We start from the raw sequence: 26,119 nt of genomic DNA on the forward strand, positions 1-26,119 counted from the left end.
GACCTCCTCACACATCCGTACCTGTCGTCACTAATGCTCTTGTAGCTGAATGATCACAAATCCCCACAGCCACGCTCCAAAATCTAGTGGAAAGCCTTCCCGGGAGAGTGGAGGTTATTGTTACAGTAAAAGGGGAATGGAATGTTCAACAAGCACATACGAGTGTGATTGGGTTTTCACAAACTTTTTGCAGTGTAAGCTTTAGGCACCCTATTTTTAAAATAATTTTTAAATACAAACATTGTTATACAACTTTATTTTATGACTTTACATTATCGAGTCAGCACAAAAATAATATAGATTCCCAAACATTCGTTTCCAGCACAAAATTTAATGTTACAGAAAATGTTTGTAGGCCAGTAAAGAAAGCAGCGTATTAAGTGGTAAGTGACACCTTTCAGACAAAAAACATAATGAAGCCTGCTGGGTCTTGCTCAAAAATAAGAAGCGAGCGTGACAGTCAAAGCCTCCAGAAGAACCGTGGCTAGTTCATGCTGGTTCATGGTACATGCTGAATAAAACTTGCAGCTCATTTCATTATAAAACTGCACACACTGTACCAGAGACTGCTGTTTTTTTATTTTTTGATTGGATCCTTACACCATTTCGTCGCATGTGCCTAAGACATTTGCACAGTACTGAATACTGCACAGTATTCTGAAGTCTTCCTTATTGGAGTAAGTAAACTGATTATTAATAATAAAAACAACAAATTTAGCATTAGAACTTTTTTTTTTTTTCCTAAGTGGAGAGCTTTAATACCTACACCATAAGTTAAGTCTTCCTCTATTACAACAACTGCACCATATAAATCCGGACAGACATAAAAGCAAAAGCAAGTACAAGATGTTCAAAAACATCGCTTTATTCTCAGAAGTGCACACAGCATTTCAGTATGACCTACATTTATTACAAACATACGTGAAATGTTTTACTTGACCTTAAATTGTCATTAATGAGTCAGATGTTGGTTTGTTATAAGGACAGTGTTAGGCTGAGTCAGGAACAAAGTGTCTCAGTTGTAAAGGGTCATAGTGTATCTGACCCTGAAATCTGTTCCAAGATGTTCCCTGACCCATCCCCCATCTCCTCACATGCCTCCACTTCTCCATCACCTCCCTGATTGGTCGATGTTTCCACCAGTCCATCCCGGTCACAGCTGATATCTTGCGACTCATCGGCCCTCTCTTCCTCCTCCTCGTCCTCCACGTCCATCTCGAACACACGGACGTGACGCAGGTTCGAACTCAGCTAGTTCAGCAAGTGAAAAACGTGCACAGTTAGTTTAATTAGCATTAGCATGTAGTAATTACTTTGCATTTGCAGACCTCGGATTTATTCATACAAACAAACACAAATAAATGATTAAGTAACTCAAGTAGTTCCAGTAGGCTCATAACAGGTATATATAATGTGTAACTCAACTCTCAACTCTTTTAATCCGACATCTATATGTGTAATAACTAAACAGCAATCTCTCCATGCTTCTAATATCTAATTCATTAAACAAGCACAAGAGTTATTGACCTTTATTTATGAAGATACACATCCAGAACGGAATTCATATCCTAAACGACTTTGTTAAGATAAAGTGCAATGATTTTCTTTAATGATTCGTAACTACGCGAGATCTAAAACACATGTAGTAGTGAAACTGCTTACCACGCAGGACACTTTGCGGATGCCATTCACAGCTACAAACTGGGCTTTCATGTTCTCAAGATCCCGGCTCATAGTTCCCCACATCAGCCCTCGTACAGGGATCTCGCCGCTCTGCTGATCCAACCTGGTCCACAATCGAACAGCGCTACAGTCAGCTTGATGTGCCACACAGTATAATCACTAAAGCACTTGATTGGGACTAACATATAATTTCACATCACTGTTTTTTTTTTGTTTTGTTTTTTTAAACCATGCCCTACTGAGGCAGCAGTATATCATTTTTAAAGACAGAGATTTGAAAAACCACGCTCTTACAAATATGCTACTGCAAATCACCTTGCAGAACAATCCATTCTCTGGTGTGGATTAATCTAATGGGTGCAAGTGAAAGAATAACAGCGTACATAAAATGTGAAAAAAAATACACATGCTGGAAAGATAAGATGCTGTGATTTATACACACACACACACACACACCTAACAAACACAACCTGGGCTTCTACTACTAAAGCTACAAACAAAAACCAGTCAGCAAACTGGCTGGCTAATGCGCTCTTGCTAGCTAAAACGACTTCCCAGCTGGGTAACATTAGTTACAACGTCAACAAGTATAAGTTGGTGGACTAGTACATTTTGGTACACCATAACGCTCTTGAATTGTGATAAATAGTAGGAGGCATAAAGTAACTTTTCCTAAACTGATTCAGTATGTGCACAAACTGAGATTTGTGTCTATATGAAAAAATAAATCAATCAATCAGCAGATGATGTAAACAAACAATATAGTTGACACTGGATGGGAGGTACCTGAAGGCAGGGTCCCAGCTAAACTCCTCCCTACAGCTGAGGGCGGGGCCAAGAGGAAGCTGGGCCAGAAGGCGGAGCTTGTTCTCATTATCTTCCTGGGCTTGCAACACCACAGTCAACGTCTCATCGTCATAGAGACGGGCATCAAGGCAACTATAGGAGCGATCACTGCAATGAAATGTTTTTTTTTTTAATCCGTTACTTTAAACTCAATGTACACCTGCTACATATTTTTACCATGAATAACACTTACGAATGCTCAGGTAGAGGTACTTCATCATCAACACTGGTGTTGAGAGGAGTGTTTAAATCTATAGCCACTAAACCGTTCTGGATAGATCTTTAAAAAAAATAAAATAAAATAAATAAATAAATAAAAAACCCCAACAAAGTAAGCATCATGCATTTTTATCTTTACTTCACAGTGCTTTAGTAATGAGTATGTATGAGAATTGTGTGTGTGTGTACGTGTGTGTGTATAGGGAGAGGTGTTATTGTTTGAAGAGAGATTAGGCACCTGTTTGGGTCTGATGCCCTCCTCAGGATGCAGATTTTCGAAGTTGACATCTCTGGCATACAGAAAACTACATAGTGCATACCAGCATTTTTATCATTCCATCTGCCGAGGGGGGGAGGGGGTAAAAATTGTAACCAATTTCATCATAATATTAAAATAGTCATAATAATGACATAACAGCTCACACAATCTCATCAACCACACTAGTGTGTCACATTCACATGGATGATGCGACAGCAGCCGTAGTGCACCAGAACTCCCACCACACCAGCTATTAGTGGAGAGGAGAGAGTGATGTAGCTAATTCAGAGATGGGGATTATTAGGGGGCCAGTGGGGGAATTTCACAGGGACACCGGGGTTATACCCCTACTATTTTATGATAAGTGTCCTGGAATTTTTAAAAGTTAAAACCATTTCACTCCTAAGCTGGCTAAAGAATTGTCAATTATGATTTCAGCATTAACCAAATACATTTTCATTATCGTCCGAGACATTTCAGTATCGCAGCGCTGTAATAAGAAGCCATTTTGTAAAAGCAGCACAATAACAATTTGTTTAGGCACTGAATTAGCAGTGAAGGTGTTACTGGCGTACACTTACAGTGACGGAAGCTCAAACAGCCGTGGCGTGTTCTCGGAACTATCGAAAGACATAAGCGTACGCATCAGCTCATTTCTTGTCCGAGAAACAACCTTAATGCTAACATTAGTGTCAAACAGCAGTGCATGCTACCTCTCAGGCACTGAGTACAGCCGCAAACACACGGCCTGCTTCACTGAACTCCCGATCACCTCCTGACAAAAAACAAAAACAAACATCAACAAAACCAAACACGTGTTCAGAATCAGTATTCAGTTTCAATAGTGGCAACAGCAAACAGAAAGAACCAGAACAAGTTAAAAGCTAAACATTTATTTTAGATTAGAAATAAACCTAGAGGACGTGAGGGGAAACCGTAACTCATATGAAGAGGTGAGTGGAACGAAAAGATAGATAGAATGTGACTGGGAAAGACGAAGAATTGGAACAGGTTTGTGTGTACGTATGTGTGTGTGAGAGAGGATGGTCAAATCATTCTGGTTCCTTCTGCCTGACTGGAATCCAAAGAGCACACAGACACACACCTGACTCAGCAGTAACTCAGAGGCGAACGTTAATGAGAGGAATAAAAACAACGCCTGTGTGTAATCTGGATCGTCAGCTCAGGCACGAAGAGCCGAGACCTTTTTAATGCATGTGATAAAATTCACAAATCTAATAACCTGGGAATCCTGAAGATATGCATGTGTGACACAGTGAGAGACAGAGAGAGAGGGAGAGGGGGATAGAGATAGAGAGAGAGTGTGTGTGTGTTATAAGTTATGGATTTACAGCTGGTTTTTGCAGACAGAGGTCAATGGAGCCCTCCATCAACCTCTTCACGAAGTGCAGAGACTTTTGTGGGTAGGTGGGAAACAGCAGTGGGCTCTCTGTGTGCACACACACACACACACATACAAAACAAAAAAAAACAAACAAACAAACAAACAAAAAAAAAATTACAAAAGAGCAGACATCTCACAACGAAGAAGACCCAAACACTAATCCCACCCAACCCTAACTGCCTAAAATCATCTATTTATATACTTCTCCATTTAGCTATTTATTTTCATGCCTTTCTTTAATCATAATGACATTCATTTTATTAGGTACACCAATACACCTGCTCATACAATTATCCACATAAAAAATAAAATCATGCATAAAAAAGTCAAGAGGCTTCAGTTAAACATGCAGTACTAGATTTTTTAATAAATGTTTTATATTTTTTATTCCTTACTTGTATTCCAACTAACCTGGAAAACATGTACAACATGATTTAAAAAATAAATAAATAAATACATAAACCACAAGTGTTAAGGCACAGCATTAGCAAAAGTTCATAAAGTCGTTGAGAAAACCCAATCTGGAATGCTTGTGTGTTTGCCAGTCAGTCCTTTTATAGACATTCTACAGTACTGTACTCCACAGGCCGGCTAAGGTCCTAGGGGTGGTGCTTCATGAACATGGACGGGAATTATGGAAATGTCGAACTTGCCTAACTATTTAGAGACCTAATCATGAAAAACCAAACAAAACAAAATCTTACCTATTGCACTTTTAAAATATTCACATCAAAATATCGCGTGAAAATCCCTAGCAGCATCACCCCCCCCCCCCAAACCCCCCCCCCCCCCCCAACACCCAACCACCCCCCCCCCCCAACACCCAACCACCCCCCCCCCCCCCCCAACACCCAACCACCCCCCCCCCCCTTCTGATGTGAACACACAAGCCTTTAACCTGCATTTGCATGATTTTACACACTGTGCTACTGCTTCCGCGTGATTGGCTGACTGGATACCTGCATAAACATGCATGGGTACATGAGTAGTTCATCAGAAAAGAACATTCTTTACCTTTCAGGTGTGTGCTCTGCTTAACAAATGTCACCCAGTGATTTCCCTCCATATTTGGGGGAGACACCAAATCTTCATCTTCGTCTTTCAGATACTAGTGGGGGGAAGAATGATAATGTCTGCCTCACTGTGTAAAAAGCTAAAGCTGGACTAGAACATTAATAGTAAAATAACAAAAAAAAATTTATATTATATATATATATATATATATATATATATATATATATATATATATATATATATATATATATATACACACACACACACACACACACACACACATACATACACACATACACACACACACACATGCAAAATATGGATGCATTTTTAAATCCTTGAACCCTACTTAAGTAAGGAGAATCAAGAAAATACAGTTGTGCCAAATAACCTTCAGGACACACACACACACACACCCATACATAGACACACACTCGCCCGTCTGGTCCTCACCTGCCCCACTCGCTCCACGTTGAAGTACTTCCCTTTCCGATCAAACAGCTCCTCATTCTGTCACGACAAACAGTCCATGCTGACAGCACAGTACTTCATAAAGAAATGCATTAATGCTTGCTAAAGTACTTGCATTACTTCAATACTTACAGCACTGAAATGCTCCGACAGGAAATCAGCAACAAATGCCAAGTCCTTCTGGGTCATCTGGGGACACAATTAGCAGGATGAGTGCACACAATTCAATTTATTTCAATGTAAACACAATTAAAATCCACAATAAAACGTGTGTGATGGTCTGGAGAAATCCTTCACACTCGCAACAATATACAATTCTGACGAGTAGACGTTATCCTGAACTCAAATGCCTTTCTATTGCACAGAACCAGGCATTAAAAAAAAAATTAAAGTCTATTTCTAAAATCTCAAATTAAATCTATGACAGAAATTCCTGTGTTTTGTGACGATGTCTGTCATTGACATAGTGCTGTTAATGACATTTTATTAAACATTTACCCCGAAAGTGAAAAGGGTGGAATTCACTTTTAAAGATTATGTCCCTGCTTCACAGAAAGACGCCCCATCTACCTCTATATTTATAACCCAATCTATTTGTGGAAAAAATTTGGTCAGATTTGAAGGAATTATAAGTTAAAATTGGGAAACGAGTTCTTGCTTTCACTCATCATCACTTACACCAGTCTCGGTCTCATCACATCACCTGAGGTAAAAGTTTCTCTCTGTTCAGTGGGAAAACAAACACTGTAATAATAATTTACACCGATCGTCCTGTTCAAAAGTTTACACACCCCTGGCTCTTAATGTATCGTGTTGCCTTCTTGAGTATCAGTGAAGTCCCTTAGTTGTCCTCTGTTTGAAAAGATGGATCTCAGCATCATATAGACACTGTTAGAAAGGAGTCAAATATGCAGAAGATGCTGGAAAAGCAGAGAATGTGCAGGACCTGGAGGATTTTTCTGAAGAACAGTGGGCAGTTTAACTGCTCAGTACAAACAAGGGACTCATGAACATCTATCACAAAACATAAACACATGATGTCATTAAAGTCTATTTCTAAAATCTCAAAGTAAATCTCGCCATGTAATTCTTAACAGACAGTCTTAAGAATCAAGGGTATGTAAACTTTTGAACTGGTTCGTTTGTGTAAATTCAGTTATTATTGTGTTTTGTGGGACTATATGTAAACATCTGTTATGTGAAATAGATTATTCAGGGCAGAGCTAAATAAAAAAAAAAAAAAGCAATTTTTGTGATCCCTCTTATTTTTTGCAGATTCTGCAAGGGGTATGGAAATGTATGATCTCAACTGTAAATGTCTAAGTGTATTATTTTTATTTTGTTCAAATCCAGATTGTTTTTTTCATTTTTGTCCGTTTTTCCAAAATTCAGCTACAGCAACATCCGACAGGTTTTCACAGACCACCATGCATATATTATTTGCTCATACTATATATTATCCTGCACCCAACTGACCTAAACACCCTCCCCACCCAAAAAAAAACAAACAAAAAAAACACATCTCCTCCCATTAAACTGCACTTATTTTATCGCAGACTTTCCTGCATTTGTTCTCACGGAGTCGTTTCTCGGTTTCTCACCTTGTTTAGCTCTGCTGGGACATGATCTTCTGACATACGGAGCATTGCTTATCAGGAACAAACAAACAAACCCATGATTACATTGATGACACAAATTCGGTCATGGTTCATTTTTTAGGATTTAAAAAAAAAAAAAAAAAAAAAAAAAAAAAAAAACCACACACACACACACACACACACACACACACACACACACACACACACACACACACACACACACACACACACACACACACACACACACACACACACACACACACACACACACACACACACAAAACGGACAGTTCCAGTCTTACCGACGTAGAGCCATCGGAAAAAGGCCTTAAAATTCTTCATACTTTTATCGATCACTCTAGAAAGAAAACACAAACACACACACAAAATGGAGTGCTCAATGATGAACAGTTTATGACACATTTACAAGCACGTTTTCATGCACAGCATAAGTAGAGGATCATGTGGTGGCAGTTGTGCTGAGACTTACTGTAAGAGTTCGCTAGCCTTTAGTGTGAAGGAGCCTACTGCTGTGATGGCATCTAGAAGACACACAAAAGTATACAGTGCTGTCTTTTAAAGCACAATACAAATTATTCCTTGATTTCGATGCCATTTGCACATCAGATGTGTTGATACATTGCTACTATGAATACATTTTGATGTCCCCTTTACCCTCTATAGCTGCAGGGTCCAGACCAAGAGGCTGAAACTTTTGCTTCCACAAAGCCATGCCTTTCACCTCACTCAGATGATACAGCAAAGCCTCGGAACCACTGACAAGGAGAATTCACACTGTTAAATCTTCAGAGTTTACTAAGAAACGGGAAAAAAAAGCTGATAATAATGCTCCTGAACACAGCAGAGTTCGAAGTGTAAAACAAACAAACAAACAAATAAATAAACAAAATGCCACAGCCATCAGCAAAATAAGCAGTGCTTTCTGAGTGGGAAGGAACAGTATTACTCTCTGTCCTGTCAATAATAATGATACATGCCAATTGCAGGCACCTGTGAGCTCATGTATGTGGAAGAAGGCTGACAGCAATTTCCTCAGAGTGTGTTCCACTGCCCTGTGATACAGCATGAGCAGCAGCTCGAAAAGATGTGGTTGGCTGGTTTCATGTGTCTCAGAGGAAGCGTGTTGGTAGCTGTGCACGGGAGAGCTGTGTAATAGGTTGGGAATTGGGAGGTGATAGATTGATGGATGGATGGATAGCCTAGGTGCATGCATGAAGAACTCAAAGTAAAATTGGTGTGCCACCACTTAAGCAATGTGCTAAGCTACTTACAGTGTCCTCCATTATTATTGGCACCCTTGGTAAATATGAGCAAAGGAGGCTATGAAAAATTGTCTTTATTGTTTGTTTTGAACAAAAGATCAAAAGTTTATTCACAAAAATACTCTATTCCCATTGATATTTACCGCCCAAAAAAAAAAAAAAAAAAAAAGATATAAATAGTACGCCTGGGTGACTAGGAATAGGAAATTGTTCAACCATGACTTCCTGTTTCACAGGGGTATAAATATGAGGTAACACATAGCCCAAATTCCCTTAGTCATTCATAACAACGGGTAGGACCAAGGAAAATAGCTGTGATGTGCGGCAAAAGGTTGTTGACCTTCACAAAATGGGAAGTGGCTATAAGAAAATAGCACAAGCATTGAAAATGCCAATTTCCACCATCAGGGCAATAATTAAGAAGTTCCAATCAACTGGAAATGTTATGAATCAACCTGGAATTGGACGTGTGTCAATATTGTTTCAGCGCACTATAAAGACGATGCTTTGAGTGGCCAAAAAATCTCCAAGGATCACTGCTGGAGAATTGCAGAAGTTAGTTGTGTCTTGGGGTCAGAAAGTCTCCAAAACTACAATCCAAAGTCACCTACATCACCAAAAACTTGTTTGGAAGGGTTTCAAGAAAAAAGCCTCTACTCTCATCCAAAAAAAACCTCAAGCGTCTTCAGCTTGCCAGACACTACTGGGGCTGTTTTCCTGCCAGGGGACCTGGACATTTTGTTAGGATAGATGGCATCATGGACTCCATTAAATATCAGCAGATATTAAATGAAAACCTGACTGCCTCTGCCAGAAAGCTTAAAACGGACCGTGGTTGGATCTTCCAGCAGGACAATGATCCAAAACATACATCATCAAAATCAACACAAAAATGGTTTACTGACCATAAAATCAAGGTGCAGCCATGGCCATCCCAGTCCCCTGACCTGAAACCCATAGAAAACCTGTGGGGTGAACTGAAGAGGAGAGTCCACCAGTGTGGACCTCCAAATTTGAAGGATCTGGAGAGATTCTGTATGGAGGAATGGTCTCAGATCCCTTGCCATGTATTCTCCATGCATTCTCATTATAGGAGAAGACTCAGAGCTGTGACCTTGGCAAAGGAAGGTAGCACAAAGTGTTGACTAAAAGGGTGCCAATAATTTTTGCGCACACAATATTTAACAAAGATTTTTTATAAACCAGTGTTTTGTTTGCAGTTGCTTGATATCCATGAGAGCAGAGTATTTTTGTGATTTTTTTTTATTAACAAAAGATCAAAAAAGTTAAACAATAAAGACAATTTTTCACTGCCTTCTTTGCTCATATTTACCAAGGGTGCCAATATTAGTGGAGGTCACTGTATTTGTTTCTCCTGTTACTGCAAAGGCATTATACCTCTGTAAGTGACTGATAACCAGTTTCTGGATGCTTGAGTAGGACGACTCGATGGACTGGCCCAACATCTTCAAGCCCTTTCAGTAGCAAAATAACACAAAAATACACATAAACAAGGTTAGTATGTGAAAGAATTGACTTTTACAGACAACTGATCAAATATTTACTCTTTCACAGTCCTGAGTTCATGCATTGTGTGAAAGAAGAAGAAGAAAAAAACAACTGATGTGGCAAAGAACATAAAATGCTCCAAACTTACTTTGACTGTCAGCTGATTCATGAGAAGAGCTTGCAATTCAGGGCTGAAAAAGAAAAAAAAAAACCCTCAAAATGCACTTGCGTGGCTGTGTGTATCTGTCACATGTTGCCCTCTGTTGGACAGCAAAAGCAATGCAGGCTAACAACACTATTAACACTATAAAGGAAAGGCGATTGTAGTCTCAAGTACCACATGAACTATGCAATAGTGCTGGTCCTCTCTGTGTCTGTCTGCAACGAACACACATTTTTAATTTTGTAATACTGTATTGTAGTTAGTGACCTGTTATTTAACTCTGTCTAGTTAATAGTTCTGTAGCAGGATTAGTTGCCTGAATCAAACTTATGCTTGTGCGATATAAAAATTTATAAATCACAATGAGGTTGAATACTTGAATCCAAATGGTCTGAAAGTGTGTGTTATTTTTGTATAACATCACGGTTTGGACAGTAGCTCCAGCTGTAATGTGAAGGAGAAATTTATATTAATGCGATCATTCTAATATGTCACTGTACGTCTACGTCTAATACGTTTCTATAGTAACAGCTTATACACAGGGACTTGTACGGTGGACGTGCTATAGAGAGAGAGAGAGAGAGAGAGAGAGACTGGTGAGGGAACGAATGTTTCTCACGGCTGTAAAGTAAGTGATAATAGGAACTAACTTGTCTCGCAGACGTTAAACAACATTAAATCTAACTATAAACAGTTAAAACACGTGACGAGCCATTCCTTAATTAATTAAAAACTGTAATCGCTGTAGTATAAGCGAAATAACACACTCCAGACTGTGCTGTTAATGACGAAAATAATTCACTTCTGTTGTGTTATTCCTTACTTAATCAGCTCTACACTATACAGTGCAATTAATTACTTAATTACACTGCCACAGTATCCAGTCACGTTTACGCCGACATTTCCTTTTCATGTAGGAGCTCTGCAATTTAACGCTGGAGTATGCTAGTACATGTTATCACTCAAACATATGCCAAAAGTGCAGTCTTCTTCTACCCAACTGAGTGGGACATGAGCCAATCAACATATAACCACATTGATACCAGCAGATTAGACTTAGGTGTCTGATCTACAGTGTTGGTACCTGGCATGTCCCCATAACAACAGCTCCAAGAACTCATCTTGAACCTGGGTACTTGTATTCTTTTCCTGCAAAACAGCAGTAGCAGGAGAGGTGTCTCATTCCAGTACTCCAGATTTTTAAGATAAAGTGTATAAATTTATTTATTTATTTTTTAAATGTCAGGGATGAATATTTATAATCCAGCCATAAAGACAGCGTTATTGGACCTGGACGAATTTGGTGAGGCGGAGATCCATTTGCATGAGGATGTCCTCCCATGCCTCGCACATACAGGTGAGAGACAGACGCAGGTACTGCAAGAGATGCAAATAAAGACAAGAGAATATCCAAGTAATTAATAATATTTAAAATAATAATGTTATATACATACACGTACGTATGTGTGTGTATGTATATATGTATATGTATGTGTATATATATATATATATATATATATATATACACACACACACACACACACACACACTTCACTGTTTTTAAAGAGCAAATAAGATCAGGTTTCAGACAATTAAACAAATATGAGAAAAATATTGGTCATTTATTTATTGAGGAATATATAAAAAAATTTCTAAAGGGTTCAAGTACCACTGTACAGTATAATGTTACATGTTATAGTGTAACATAACCCAAACCTGTATCAGGGTGGAGATGTGTGTGAACTTGCGGGCCATCCTTGTTAGCTCTGGGAGACATGACGACAGCAGTCCCGTGTCCAACTAAATAAGGAAAACGGAGCATCTTCAGATAATCTTGATGCAAGTACCTGAGCACCACTTAATCACAGTCATCACCCATCAGCCACACTGCAGTCTACACAAATCCACACCTCTGCAGGCTGAACTGGATGAACTATCCTATTTTTAAAACGACTACACATTAGGGCTGGGCAATAAGTAAGTATGGCCTGTATGACTCCCTCAACTTTATTTAACATATTTTTAATTTTTATAGATACTTTAATTAATAAGCTTAGACTATGTAAAGTGTCGGCTGTACAAGTCTTGGAGTACAAGCTGTTACTATAGAAACGCTAACATATTCGAACGAGTGCATTAATGTAAACCCGTCATTTATGTTACAGCCAGAAAATAACGCACACCTTCAGACCAATCAGATTTGAGAATTCAACTGGCTGTGGTATGACAAAATATAACGCCAATATCGTGATAAATTATGTCACTTGTCTGACTTGTAAAATGTTCAAATATTTTACTTATTTATTTTCCTCTCCTTTTCAGTGTTAAATTTTTTTATAACTTGAAACAAATACTCGACATTAATTATGATTTTTTAAAATAAAAATGTTTTACATATAGAATTTTTAAATTTTTTTAACGCATTTATTTGAGTAGACGCTAAATAAAGTATGTCAAATCAAGGTATCAAATCAAAGACGTGGGTTGTTATCAAACCTACAGTGGGGTCCAAAAGTCTCAGACCACTTTGAAAATCTATTTAATATTGGAAATAAAATAAATAAAAATAGAAGGGTTTAGAATTTTGAAATATTTAAAACAAAGAAATTTAATGTTCTAAATATCTTGAATATTTAACATTCAAGATTTTGTGCTGTTTCTACGGAGCATGTTAACTTTGTACGAAAGATCGGATTTTCCTCGTACCTAACCTCTTCCAATGAAGCGCGTGGTCAGACGACACTGCGGCGGATCTGATCTAAAACGGATCATCGGGTTTTTCACAAACTTGTGGAGTCGAGTGCACGCCGTCAATAAAGCGAAAAAGGGGACGTACTAAATACTAAGAAACTTTCAAAGATCAAACAGCTTCGAATCAAAGACTCTACTTTTCACTCATGTTGTTGTCAATAATAGAATTTGCAATGAAAATTGTTGAATTAAATTCGAAAAGAATGCAAAATAGAAGCATTTTAACTACTGCCTCAGACTTTTGGACCCCACTGTATATATCGTGATACATACTGTGCATCATAGAAAGCCTCTGAGATTTGCAATATGATATTTTTGACATACTGCTCTACACATCTACACATCATAAACATTTTTCATTTAGATACAGGCAACTAACATCACTTTCTGATCATGTTTGCACGCGCACACACACAGCCTTGAAATATCTGCTATCTACGAATCTGTCGGACAATGTTCTGTTCTCTTATCTATATTAAAAACAAACAAAAATGTTGGTACTGCAGGTTATGAAGACTGGGTCCAGATGGTGTTTCACTTACCTGGATGTACTGGATCTCAGAGTTCCTGTTTGTGGATCTTATTTCCGTTATTACGGAGAGAGATTTGAGATCACTGGACAGACAGAGACTACGGCAAGTTCCGCTGATCTGAGAGAGATAGACCAGAATGATTAGTATTTTCATCTTCGGTACTGCAGATTCTTGAAGACATAATAAGTGAGGTGATGGAGATAAAGACGGTGAGGAGCAGAGAGTAGAAGAAGAAGAAGAGACCAAGTCGCACCCCTTTTAGCGTGGCGATCTTATACAGGCCGTACGCATAAAGTTCCACAAATCCGGATGACCCGCCTACGACCAGGATATTGAACCTGTAACACATATAAGCACGCATCGTTGAGGGAGTCAAGGTTACCCAAAGCAGGAAATAAAATATCACCACACCACTGACCTGACTTCTCCAAGCAGGTTAGTGACCTCATCAGATTTCTCTTCACTGCAAAGGAAAGCACAGCTGAATACTTGAATATGCTATCGTTTCTATAGTAAGAGCTAATGGCGGATGCTGACGTAATTTAAATTTAACAATAAACAGATATAAAGACACTTGTTATTTAACATAGAGAAACATGGGGGTGGTCACAGAACAATGTCTTTCTTAAAAGTGGGGCAGTAGTGGCTTGGCGGTTAAGGCTCTGTGTTACTGATCGGAAGGCTTGAGGTTCAAGCCCCAGCACTACCAAGCTGCCACTGTTGGGCCCTTGAGCAAGGCCCTAACCCTCTCTGCTCCAAGGGCGCTGTATCATGGCAGACCCTGCGCTCTGACCCCAACTTCCTGACATACTGGGATATGTGAAGAAAATAATTTCACAGTGCTGTACTGTATATGTGACCAATAAAGACTCATTATCAAAAGTGGGTCGCACTCGCAAAAAGGTTAAGAACATGATACGTGATGAACGTGATAACAGGAACTAACTAGTTTTAAAGGTAACTATAAACGGATAATAAGAAGCACTGGTTCTTTTACGTGTAGTTAGAGGAAATGAGCAAGTCCTGGGTGGTGACATGTCACCCCCCTCCAACCAACGTTGATTCTTTTCTTAGAACTGCGTGCCCCATTGTAATTTACTCCTTACTTGCGCAACAGAAGTGGTGTCAATTCTGTCATATTCCATCCACCCACCTAAATATCTTCGATGATGAGCTGTAGCTGAAAACACAGAACGCAAGACACTTGAGAACGCTTATTCATCAGAGCACAGGCAACAAAACACAGCTCCGACCCTGACGTCCAGACTGACCTCTTGGGTAACGTTGGTAGCTTGGGTAGGAAACGATTTGACTCATCCTCCGTATCGCTGGATGATGACGATGGGCTTTAAACCAAGTGAAATGAAGAGTGAATCTTTAAAAATTATATACATATATTTAAAGAAATCGCTCATGAATAGACATTATTATGAATCACAGATAAGACACACTTGCTGTCACTCTGCACTTCCATCCAGTGCATGCAGGACACGGGGCAGTCAACAGGAAACAGGTGGAGGATCTCCGCCTTTTCAGCATCACACAGCACAACCTGCTTGGTGTCGCCCACACTGAACGCCAAGACTGTCAATAACGACATTACACACACACACACACACACACACACACACACACACACACGTTACAGATTCACCAGTGACACGTTGTTATTTAAAATATTACAGCCATATCAGAGCTCTGTTACTGCAATTCATTGTACTCAGAGGGAACAAGATCATATTTGTTTGCCTGGTCTCTGAATTTGACAAAATATATTAATAAGATCTACATTAATTATTTCTGCGATTAAAAAAAAAAAAAAGAGAGAGACAACATGTACTGACCTATAATGTCGATCGACTGTCTTGATCAAAGTCGCACGCAGTGTATCTTTAACAATGGTTTTTAATCACATTCGTAAAATTTCGTTGAAATGAACAGAATTATATTACATAATGTACAGTGCTGTGAAAAAGTATTTGCCCCATCCTGATTTCTTCTGTTTTTGTGTGTATCTCATACAAAATTGTTTCAGAAATTAAAACAAAGTCTAAGGTAAAACAAAGGTGACCTGAGTAAACACAAAATACAGTTTTTAAATGATAATGTTATTTATTGAAGCAAAAAAAATTATCCAATACCAACTGGGCCTGTGTGAAAATGTATTTGCCGCCGTAGTTACTAATTCCCCAAATCTATGAAACTGCATTCATAATGGGGTTCAGCTGGACTAGATGCAACCAGGCCTGATTACTGCAAACCCTGTTCAATCAAATCAACACTTAAATAGAACTTTTTCAACAGTATGAAGTTGGTTAAAAGGTCTTACCCAGTAACACACTATGCCAAAGTTGAAAGAAATCCCAGAAATGATGAGGAAGAAGGTGATTGAAATACATCAGTTTGGGAAGGGTTACAAAGCTATTTCAAAAGCTCTGGGACTCCAAAGAAACACAGTGAGAGCCATTATCTCCAAATGGAAAAACTCGGCACAGCAGTGAACCTTCCCAGAAGTGACCGACCTTCCAAAATTCCTCCAAGAGCACAACAACTACTCATCCAGGAAGTCACAAAAGAGCCAAGGACACCATCAAAGGAACTACAGGCCTCTCTTACATCAATAAAGGTCACTGTTCATGACTCCACTATGAGAAAGACACCGGGAAAAAATGGCATCCATGGAAGAGTGGCGAGGTGAAAACCACCGCTAACCCAGAAGAACATTAAGGCTTGTCTGAATTTTGCCAAAACATGCCTTGATGATCCTCAAACCTTTTGGGAGAATGTTCTGTGGACCGAGGAGTTGAAAGTGGAACTGTTTGGAAGACAGGGGTCCCGTTACATCTGGCGTAACATCATACCTAAGGTCAAGCATGGTGGTGGAAGTGTGATGGTGTGGGGATGCGTCGATGCTTCAGGGCCTGGGCAACTTGCTGTAATTGCGGTAAATGTGAATTCTGCTCTCTACCAGAAAATCCTAAAGGAGAAAGTCCAGTCTTCAGTCCATAAGTTGAAACTCAAGCACAACTGGATTATGCAGCAAGACAGTGATCCAAAACATAGGAGTAAGTCCCAGTCCTAGAAGTAAGTGAAAGACTGATCTCCAGTTATCAGAATCGTTTGTTTGCAGTTATTCCTGCTAAAGGTGGCACAACCAGATTTTAAATTTAAGGGAGCAATTAGTTTTTCACATGGGTGATAGGTGTTGGATAATTTTTTTTGCGCCAATAAAATAATGAACATAAACTGTATTTTGTGTTTACTCGAGTTGCCTTTGTTTTATGTTTTATTTCGTTTGAAGAAATAAAATTATTTAGTATGAGATATACACAAAAAGAAGAAAAACAGAAGAAATTCTTTCTCACAGCACTGTAAATAAACTCTCCAAGCTGTTAAAACACGATTTCACACCACAGTAGCTACCCATCAAGTAAAATCAGGTGCGTCATCAAATAGAAAATTTGAAACGCAAAGGGTTTACCCATGGCTGTGTGCATGCCGCCATTTTGCTGTGATGTCAGACAATTCGGAAAGGTGGATGTTGCCCGAGTTTGAATTCTGACATGAATAACTATTCCGTGTCAGAGGAAGGATTTTTGCGTTGTGAGAACAATGGATTGCAAGCATGTGCATCCAGGTTACTGATCTGAGACTGACGCAATGTTACAACCAAGCTGTAACATGATAGAAAACATCTGAGGCACAATAGCAGCCTGTTAGGTCTGTTCTAGTTCCAGTCCAAGATCTGCGTTGCGTCAGTCAACACCGGAAACATCCGATGTCAGGAACTCAGATCGGAAATTCGTCAATAGTCAAATAAGTCAAATCCAGCTTCTGTAAGTATTTGCCCTGACACTGATGCACTGATGTATCGGATCAGCGCAACACTTTACAAATGTGTGTATCAGGCTTTGCCAACATGAAAACATATTCTACATCCTGAAGGGAAAAGAAAAAAAAAAAAGATTTGAAATGTAGAACCATAACAAGCTTACTTTTGCCATCAGGCCTCCAGGCCAAGGATGTGATCTCTCTTCCTGTGTTTTCGTTGGGCGCTAAACTCCAAACACGCTGAAAGTTAGCAAGCCTGTGCAGCAGAAGCTGAAATCGAGGATTCAAAAGAGTTGCAAAGTAAAAACAAATCAGGTCAGTTACAGACAGTAAAATTTTCTTTAAATGCTCTATATATTACTGTCTATTAAACACAGTGCCGAGAGATCTGACTATGTAATATTGTGTTAAATTATGCCACAATACATTTTATCTGGATTGTGAATATTGTGATATCTTTCTATCTATATCTTTCTATCTATTCACCCACCCACCCACAAAGCAGCTGATTTGATGTTAAAACTGTTTGTTTTAAAATTATAAAATGCTTTTAGATTTGACTTTTTTCCCCATTTTCAGTGTTAAATATTTATTTATTTATTTTTAAAAAAATGTTAAATAAATAAAACTATTTTTAAATAATACGGTTTTAAAAATATTTTGTAGACATTATATAGGCCATTGAAAGGTTTATCTATCTATCTATTTATTTATCTTAATTACAGCACTGCAGGAAGTGAGCAAACCTACATATACCACATGACAAATATCGCTGATTGTAGAAACACCTTAAAGAATCATGGTACAACATTTCTGTAGCTTGAAATACTTAGTGACTTGACATCCCATCGTTTTCCAGTGTTGACAGATTTCTAAAAGAAACCCTGATATTTGCATGTACTACAAACTGATACGGCACACTGTATGGTCAACGGCTTTTGGACACCTGACCTTCACACTAATATGTGCTTGTTGAACATCCCATTCCAGATTCATTCCCCTTCTACTGTTATAATATCCTCCACTCTTCTGGGAAGGCTTTCCACTAGATTTTGGGGTGGATTTTTCCATCGTCATGCTGGAACAGGTTTGGGCCTCTTAGTTCCAGTGAAGGGAAATTGTAGTACTACAGCATATAAAGACATTATATACAATTGTTTACTTCCAACTTTGTGGCAACAGTTTGGGGAAGAACCACGTATGGGTGTGATGGTCAGGTGTCCACATACTTTTAGGAGGCTGTAATATAACATTAACTGCAGTAATATAAGGACATAAGAAGAATACATATAATATATATTATATGTGTTGCTCACCTCGCCGGCAGTATTAGCCAGAGCTATAAGGTCCCTCTTTGGAGACCAGGCCATGTAGAGGACGGGGTTGGGGAGCTGCTTCTCTCCCACTTGTCTGAAAGCTCGCATGCTGAACCCTTTTGACGGAACCAAACTCACAACACAGAAACTTTCCTTACGAATGTAGCTCCGTGCTAGCTATATTACCCGTGTTTGGCAGTGTGGCAGTCAGAGAGACACCGCTGTTACCGAACACTCACAGCACATCGACACGAGAGATCACTAATTCATAAACTAAATCATTTGAACTGCTGTTCTGACATTTTCTTCTTCTATTATGTGGAACAAGTTGGCGCTTTGTTTTGAGACTTCCGGGAAATAGTGCGCACGGTGGCCGCTGACCAATCAGAGTTCTCCTTTACCTGCTAGTGAAGCACTAGTTACGGAAGCTGAAAACGGACAAACAACTAAAAGGCGAAAACGTCCAGGAAACGTTGTTTATGTTTTTATATTGCGTTCATGACATGTGTTAACTCGGAACCTCATTCTTTATACATTACAATGTGGGAATACTACGGAGCCCCTAAAGGGACATGGTGGTGGAAAAATGAGATGGGGGACCAAAAAAAAGCAAAACTTTTGCGTTCCTTCGCAAAGATAGCCTACCTGTTGTGTTCTCTCGCGAAACCTGTGTTCGCGCGAGAGACTTCTGCGCGGTGGTTCGCGCTTGTATCTTCACAGCATCACCTGAGATTTTTTTTCGTCGAAACAATGCTTTTTCGCGTAGTATCCTTTTTTTTGGTGTTTTTCATTTACGTCAAAACCGTGCCTCGAACTAAGCACAGACCGCATTTCTTTATATTTGAGTCCAAGTTCAAAATAAAACTATGAAACGCTCCATTGTGAACCTACGGAGCTGTCTGAACCACTACCAGCGGTAAAATAAGCAAGAAGTGTTTGGCCGAACTAGTAACAGGGTTTGCGAGAGAAGGCAAAACTCGGGGAAACGCAAAAGTTAAAAAAAAGAAAGAAAAGTTTTTGTTCCTATCCCCAATTTTTTCCACTACTATGTCCCTTTAAAGACTCCCTACCAGTCCCATTCACAAAGTGCGAGATTTTCTCACAATAAAATTACATCGTGCGAAAACAACTTTTGTAATGTCCAGATGACAAGATAATGAAGTCGTGATCACGAGAAAACAACTTAAATTAAGTCCTGATCACGAGAAAACAACTTTTGTTATGACGAGATCACAAGAAAGCAACAAAAAGTAATAATGCATGGCCGCTTAGGGTTTCCGTAGTAATCCGTACAAATGATGTGATTTGAAGTCAGTGAACTTGAGGATTACAGTACATTAGTTAGTCTTCTTATGCCTATATTTACACACGCTCAAAAGCACGAGTAGGATACCAAAAAAAAATTCTTTCTCGAATGTAATAGAATGTAATTTTCATGAATTCCAATTTTCTTGTGTAAAGACTCGTACTAATCAGTTTTCAATAAAACCAATTGGTATCCAGCCTGATAAATGAGGCCCTTTGCAACGCACAGTGTTAGTCTGTGATCATGGTCATGCTGTGATTAACCTCTTGTGGTAGATATTCCTCTGTATCCAGTCAGAATGGCTTAACTGTAATCAGTGGATTGTTTGGAAACGGGAATAGCTCCGAGCTGTCAGACATTCAGCAGCGAATATGATAAGGGCCCTTAAATAGAGCCTTGCTGCTGCTCTCAGACTCACACAGACTGCAATCACTTCCAAGCACCTCTGCAAGTAGTCAGCCATCATTAAACAGCAGACCGGCTCCCGTTTCCCCTTCTAAGTTTAAAAACTGGCTTAATGTCAGTCAGCACAAAGTTCTTTCAAATTGGAGAAAGAACCACTGGCTCTGAGCATAGCAGAATGCCAATGAGGATATTTTAAAGGATGCAGGTGAATTGGGATTTAGTAGACAATAATAAATAAGAATAACAAAAGGAAATATGGTAGTTAGATATATATGTGTGTGTGTGTATATATATATATATATATATATATATATATATATATATATATATATATATATATGTGTGTGTGTGTGTGTGTGTGTGTGTGTGTGTGTGTGTGTGTGTGTGTGTATATATATATATATACTTTGTGTTTGTGCTGTGCTGAAAGCAGTGTGTTGTTTCAGGCTCGTATCAGTCTTTAGTAAATGAGTCATTGGTGCGATGCTATATTCAGTGTGTGATTTTATGACTTATATCTGTTAGAACTCTCACTAGGTTTTAGTCACTATTTTATGGCTATATAATATTTATGGACATAAACACACAGAACTCATTTATGGTCTTGGCATCTTAGGTGTAAGAGCAAATAGCAATGTGGCTAACATTTCCATATTTACAAAGTAATTTCTTAAAGCTTTGTCCCATTTTTTACTACCACATCATTTCAGTAATGCAGTTCATTGCTTTGAAATGGATTTGTAGCTTCATGTTAGGAATTCAGATGTTGTTTAGTGTTCTAGATTTAGGAGAAATTTAAGATATAGCATAACATCAGGGTCGGTTGTGTCTGTCTAAATGACAGTACGATGCAGACTGAAAAGGAAAATACTCTGTATTGAATAGTTTAATTCGTAAAGGATCAAAAGATCTTGCTCGGTCTTATGAAATAATGACAAAATAATGTAAAAGCTGAGGCCAAATGTAGTGGAACTTTATTTCAGAACTTTATTTCAGAATTTCAGCTCGATTTACTGTACATCATGCTAGTGGTTAGCACGTATGCCTCGTACCTCCAGGGTTGGGGGGTCAAATCCCGCCTCCACCCTGTGTGCGTGGAGTTTGCCGGTTCTCTCTGTGCTTTGGGGGTTTCCTCTGGGTTTTGTGGTTTCCTCCCCAGTCCAAAGACATGCGCTGTAGGCTGATTGGCATTTCCAAATTGTCCGTAGTGTGTGATTGTGTCCTGCGATGGACTGGCACCCGGTCCAGGGTGTTCCCTACCTTGTGCCCCGAGTCCCCTGGGATAGGCTCCAGGCTTCCCGCAACCCAGTGTAGGATAAGCGGAATAGAAAATGGATGGTTGGATGTTGTACTGTAGTGTGATAATAGACGCAGAACTAGATAGTTAAATGTCGTTAACTAACTAGACCCAAAACATGTTACCATTTTATTCTCAAGTTGTTTCATGTGTTTAAAAATATTGGCTTTGATTTTAAAAACTTACAATGCAACATTACTGTAAACCTACGACAACGTCACAGTGCTTTGTCCAGTCAGGTTCTGCTGGAGAGTTATCACATCTATAAACACTTTATGCTTGAATGAGGAATAAAGGACCATCAAACAGTTGTGTAACCCCTTAAAGTTACAACTTCTTTAAAAGAAATAGGAAAGCTATGTGTTTGTGTTTTTATGTGAGTACAGAGGTGTTTATGCTGAAAAAAACATTCTTCATAGTCTTCTGTGAACAGGACAGCATATCTGTGATGATAGAGGTAAGGAGCCACCTCTCTCTCTCTTGCTTCCTCTCTATCTTTTCCTTTCCCTCTCTCTGGCTGTGAAACCTGAGCCAGTGGGCCAAATATAGCGGTGCCGGGTGAGCAGTCAGAGCTCAGGACAGGTGGGACGGCAGGCCACCCTCATCCACTGCGCAGCACGCTAACCAGCTCGCTGTAAAAGCTTGACTACAGAAAACAGGAGAGAGAGAGAGAGAGAGGGAGAAAAAAACAAACCCCAAGACATAATCACTAGTGGGGGTAAATCCTCTGTTTTACCTGACTGATAGACGTTAACTTCAGAAAAACTGGACTCAGACAAAGTGGGACAGAAGTTTGTGGAAAAATACTTGAAGGTAAAAAAAAAAAGAAGGATATTTCCAATTTTTAGGTCAAATACTAACAAGATACAGATTTTAGATTTGTTATTTTATCACTGAAGTATATTCAGGTGTAATTCTACTGAATGACTGATAGTCCTTTACGTGATTAGTAGACGTTTTAATTTGTTCAGCTGCAAGTTTATAAGAAATGAATTATGGATGTGTATTAAGATAGAACTATTTAAATATTCACACGTTATTTAAAAAAAATCCATTGTGCATTCACTGAAAGCATGAACAACACGAGGTGATTTGTCAATGTCCGCTTCTAGCATGTTGATTAGGTGTTGATCTGTTTTTGCACTGCAGTATGAATTATTAAGTAATTCCACAGAGATGCTTACATTTCCATTTTAAATAATAGGGTCAGGGCTTAAAAAGTGTGTGTGTGTGTGTGTGTGTGTGTGTGTGTGTGTGTGTGTGTGTTTTATCTGTTGGAGTGTAAGAGTTTGAAGCTGTGAAACATACCCCTCAGGGATTAAAAATAACAGCTGGCCTCCAGGTCGCCATGACAGAGAGAATGTCACACCATCACATTCGCTCCCAACACACACACACACACGATTAACCCCTGGGCTTGTATTAATCAAACTTCTTAGAATCAGATGTTTGATCAGTGGAAATCTGCTGTAGGATCCATATCTAACTCTTAAAATACAACTATAGTAACTGTGTGATTGTTTTAGGACTCTTGCTCAGACTATATATCTATATATCTATATATTTAGGGCAGGCAGTAACTGGGAAGCGACTTGAGTGTCATATAAACACATCTTTGAACTTTGAACAAATGTACACCATTTTTGACAGGACTAAGTGCATACACATATGAATACATGATACAAGTTCTCTCAGACACTTGATATGTTTGGGAGAGAGATCTGTTTTTGTTTTTTGCACAAGTGTGTCTGTTTTTTGCACAAGTGATCGATTTGGAATGTAACCCGTGGTGGGCTTGGCAGTTAAGGCTCCCGGTTACTGATTGGAAGGTCGGAGGTTCAAGCCCCAGCACTGCCAAGCTGCCATTGTTGGGCCCTTGGGCAAGGCCCTTAACCCTCTCTGCTCCAAGGGCGCTGTATCATGGCTGACCCTGCGCTCCGACCCCAGATTCCTGACATGCTGGGGTATGCGAAGAAAAGAATTTCACTGTGCATATGTATATGTGATAAATAAATAAAGACTCATTAACAGAATTGATCACAAAAGGTTAATGATCACAAAAGATCCACCTGTCTGAATTGGTATCTTGATGCCATAGATGGGAAAGGATTGTGCCGGCCAGTGATGCATTCATTATTTAAAGGAAACAGAAATAAGGAAAAAGAAATAGCGAATCATGTGATGGGATGATGGTAAGAGAGAATGATCAGGCATAGTGTTGCATGCCAGTGATTCACTGTTGGACTCATAAAGATATTTTGTTAATACCCATCTGCATGTCTGAATGTCTGAGTCACTGTACAACAACTGCCCTCGAATGGTCTAAGAGTGCGCTTACTGTTAGTGCTGGGTCTCAGTATGAGTCTGTATTCAGTGTTTGTTGGACATTTTGAGACCATCTCATATAAGAATATCAAATGTATTTATTTTAATGTTCAAATGTATACATTAACATTGGTTTGTGTGTGTTGTTGTCCATTGTAGGATGCAGGATGGGAGCTGGAATGACACACTCCCCCACTCAGTGCTTCTAAAGGAAGCGTGTCCTCCAGGGGGTGTGTCTCAGGATGGGGATAGGGGCATGTTTTTGGAGGCATCCTCAGATGGCAAAGTTTACCTGGCGGAGTTCGAGGGAGGAGATGGGGACTTTCTGGAACTCTCTGCCTTCCTAAGTCAGGATGAGATTAACCGCAGTCTGGACCTGGCTTGGGAAGCTATGAGTGATGCAGGTGATCCCTGTGGTGTCTCTGATATGCCACTTCCTGACTCTTTACCCAAAGAATTTGAGCCAGCACCACACTCCCCACCCTCTCCCGTAAACTCCACCCCTCAGCATTTAACCGCAACAGAGAATCAACCTCTTCATTTGCAAACCAAAGGCACCACACTACAGAATACCGCTACAATGGCATCCTCAAATCCAGCAGAAGCTACACCTGTCAAGGTTACGTCCAGTCAGAGCGTTCAGCTCAACAGACCCACTCAGGCCCGTACAGGCTCTGAACCCCCAGCAAACCACAAGTCTAGCATGCCTGTGTACAAGCAGGAGCGTCCTCGGTTGGTCCATGGAGGTCTGGAGGTCAATGAGCGAGCTGCTTCTACCACTGAGTTCTGCAGCCGAGCTGCCACCTTCATTGAGGAGCTCTCCTCTATTTTTAAAGGGTCTAGCCGCTTTGATCACCAGGAAGATGATGACTCCTCCTCACCTGACAGTGGCTATCTGTCCCCAAAGAGCCATAAACTGGCAATGCAGCAGGCTCAGTCCTCTTCATCATCTGCATCCTTTTCTCCAGGGGTGCAGCAAGGAGCTGCTCTTGAAGGCAAGCCAGAGATGGAGTCGGAAATAGATGGGAATGAGCATCAGGTTGGTGAGATCAGTATGGATGGGTCAATGGCTCCTCCTCGGTTCACCCAAAAGCTGAAGAGCCAAGAGGTAGCAGAGGGGAGTCCCATTACTCTAGAATGCAGGGTGATAGGGAACCCCCAGCCATTGGTCAGGTAAGTACAGATCTATCATTTTGTTGCTTAATTCTGATAAGAAATCTTTCTAAAGAGTTGCATTTAGCAAATAATAACATAAAGACTATGATTGACTCATTTGATTAAAAAAGTTATACACGTTTTATGACAATAGTAACCATTTGTTCTATGTAACTAATGGAAAATCCTGCCAGGTATAACTAGTAAATATGCAATACATCAAACCCTGCCTGCTATTCATCAGCATACCTGATATGTTGTTGACTGCCAATGAGATTACCTTTTGGCCGCTTTGAGACAACAGTGGTTCAGTGGTTGAACAGCAGGACCAACAATTTCTCCTGCCAATACTGGAAGGTGCTGTCGCAAACATCTATTTTTAGAGTGAATGTTGCAAGGCAGTTAAGCCCCTCTTGGTTCTGTTCCTGACCTATCCCCCTTGAAGGAAGTCTGAAGAGCTAAACAATTTGAAAATGGCCCCATTCTTTCATATTCAAACAAAAGTGAGATTGGCTTTTAAGAATGTAAGTAATAATTTAGAAAGAACTTCTTAATCGACTGGTTGATGGGTTAAATAGTACAACAGTGTACAACAACTGTAAGAATGCGTAAAAAACCCAACATTCCATTGTCTTGAATAAATCCATTTGCAATTTTTATAAATAGTGGCAGAAAAAGTTGTATGTCTTTCAAATGGCATGGAGAAACTCATGGATATGTCCTCGCCTATTGTCTTCCTGTAATTAAAAG

The 26,119-nt window shown here is 39.5% G+C and overlaps 2 protein-coding genes across 4 annotated transcripts in view; one reads left to right on the forward strand and one right to left on the reverse strand.

Moving 5' to 3' along the window:
- Window positions 1–849: 849 nt before the first annotated feature.
- anapc4 (anaphase promoting complex subunit 4) lies at window positions 850–19,623 on the reverse strand. The gene is made up of 28 exons (XM_017455641.3): window positions 18,882–19,623; window positions 17,730–17,835; window positions 15,186–15,318; window positions 15,006–15,080; window positions 14,888–14,914; window positions 14,153–14,197; window positions 13,988–14,072; window positions 13,744–13,851; window positions 12,167–12,250; window positions 11,741–11,827; window positions 11,535–11,599; window positions 10,436–10,478; window positions 10,177–10,253; window positions 8,171–8,271; window positions 7,986–8,037; window positions 7,798–7,853; window positions 7,499–7,545; window positions 6,030–6,086; window positions 5,880–5,936; window positions 5,427–5,520; window positions 4,360–4,457; window positions 3,721–3,782; window positions 3,589–3,627; window positions 2,987–3,088; window positions 2,723–2,809; window positions 2,470–2,637; window positions 1,663–1,786; window positions 850–1,251 (listed from the first exon to the last, which is right to left on the reverse strand). Exons 1-28 carry the CDS (start codon window positions 18,987–18,989, stop codon window positions 1,030–1,032), a joined length of 2,409 nt encoding a protein of 802 aa, XP_017311130.1. The 5' UTR covers window positions 18,990–19,623; the 3' UTR covers window positions 850–1,029.
- A 2,829-nt stretch (window positions 19,624–22,452) lies between these two features.
- The window catches only part of palld (palladin, cytoskeletal associated protein), a 106,317-nt gene continuing 102,650 nt past the window's right edge, over window positions 22,453–26,119 (forward strand). For 2 of the 3 annotated variants that reach the window (XM_017455640.3, XM_017455639.3), the window contains exons 1-2: window positions 23,676–23,853; window positions 24,374–25,387. In XM_017455640.3, coding sequence (XP_017311129.2) covers window positions 23,810–23,853; window positions 24,374–25,387 — 1,058 coding nt within the window. In that variant the 5' untranslated portion in view covers window positions 23,676–23,809. Of the gene's footprint in view, window positions 22,703–23,653; window positions 23,854–24,373; window positions 25,388–26,119 lie in introns of those variants that run through there. The other variant, XM_017455637.3, reaches the window with a different exon arrangement.

The sequence above is a fragment of the Ictalurus punctatus genome, chromosome 25 (genome assembly GCF_001660625.3).
Source record: "Ictalurus punctatus breed USDA103 chromosome 25, Coco_2.0, whole genome shotgun sequence".
Classification (NCBI taxonomy): Eukaryota; Metazoa; Chordata; class Actinopteri; order Siluriformes; family Ictaluridae; genus Ictalurus; species Ictalurus punctatus.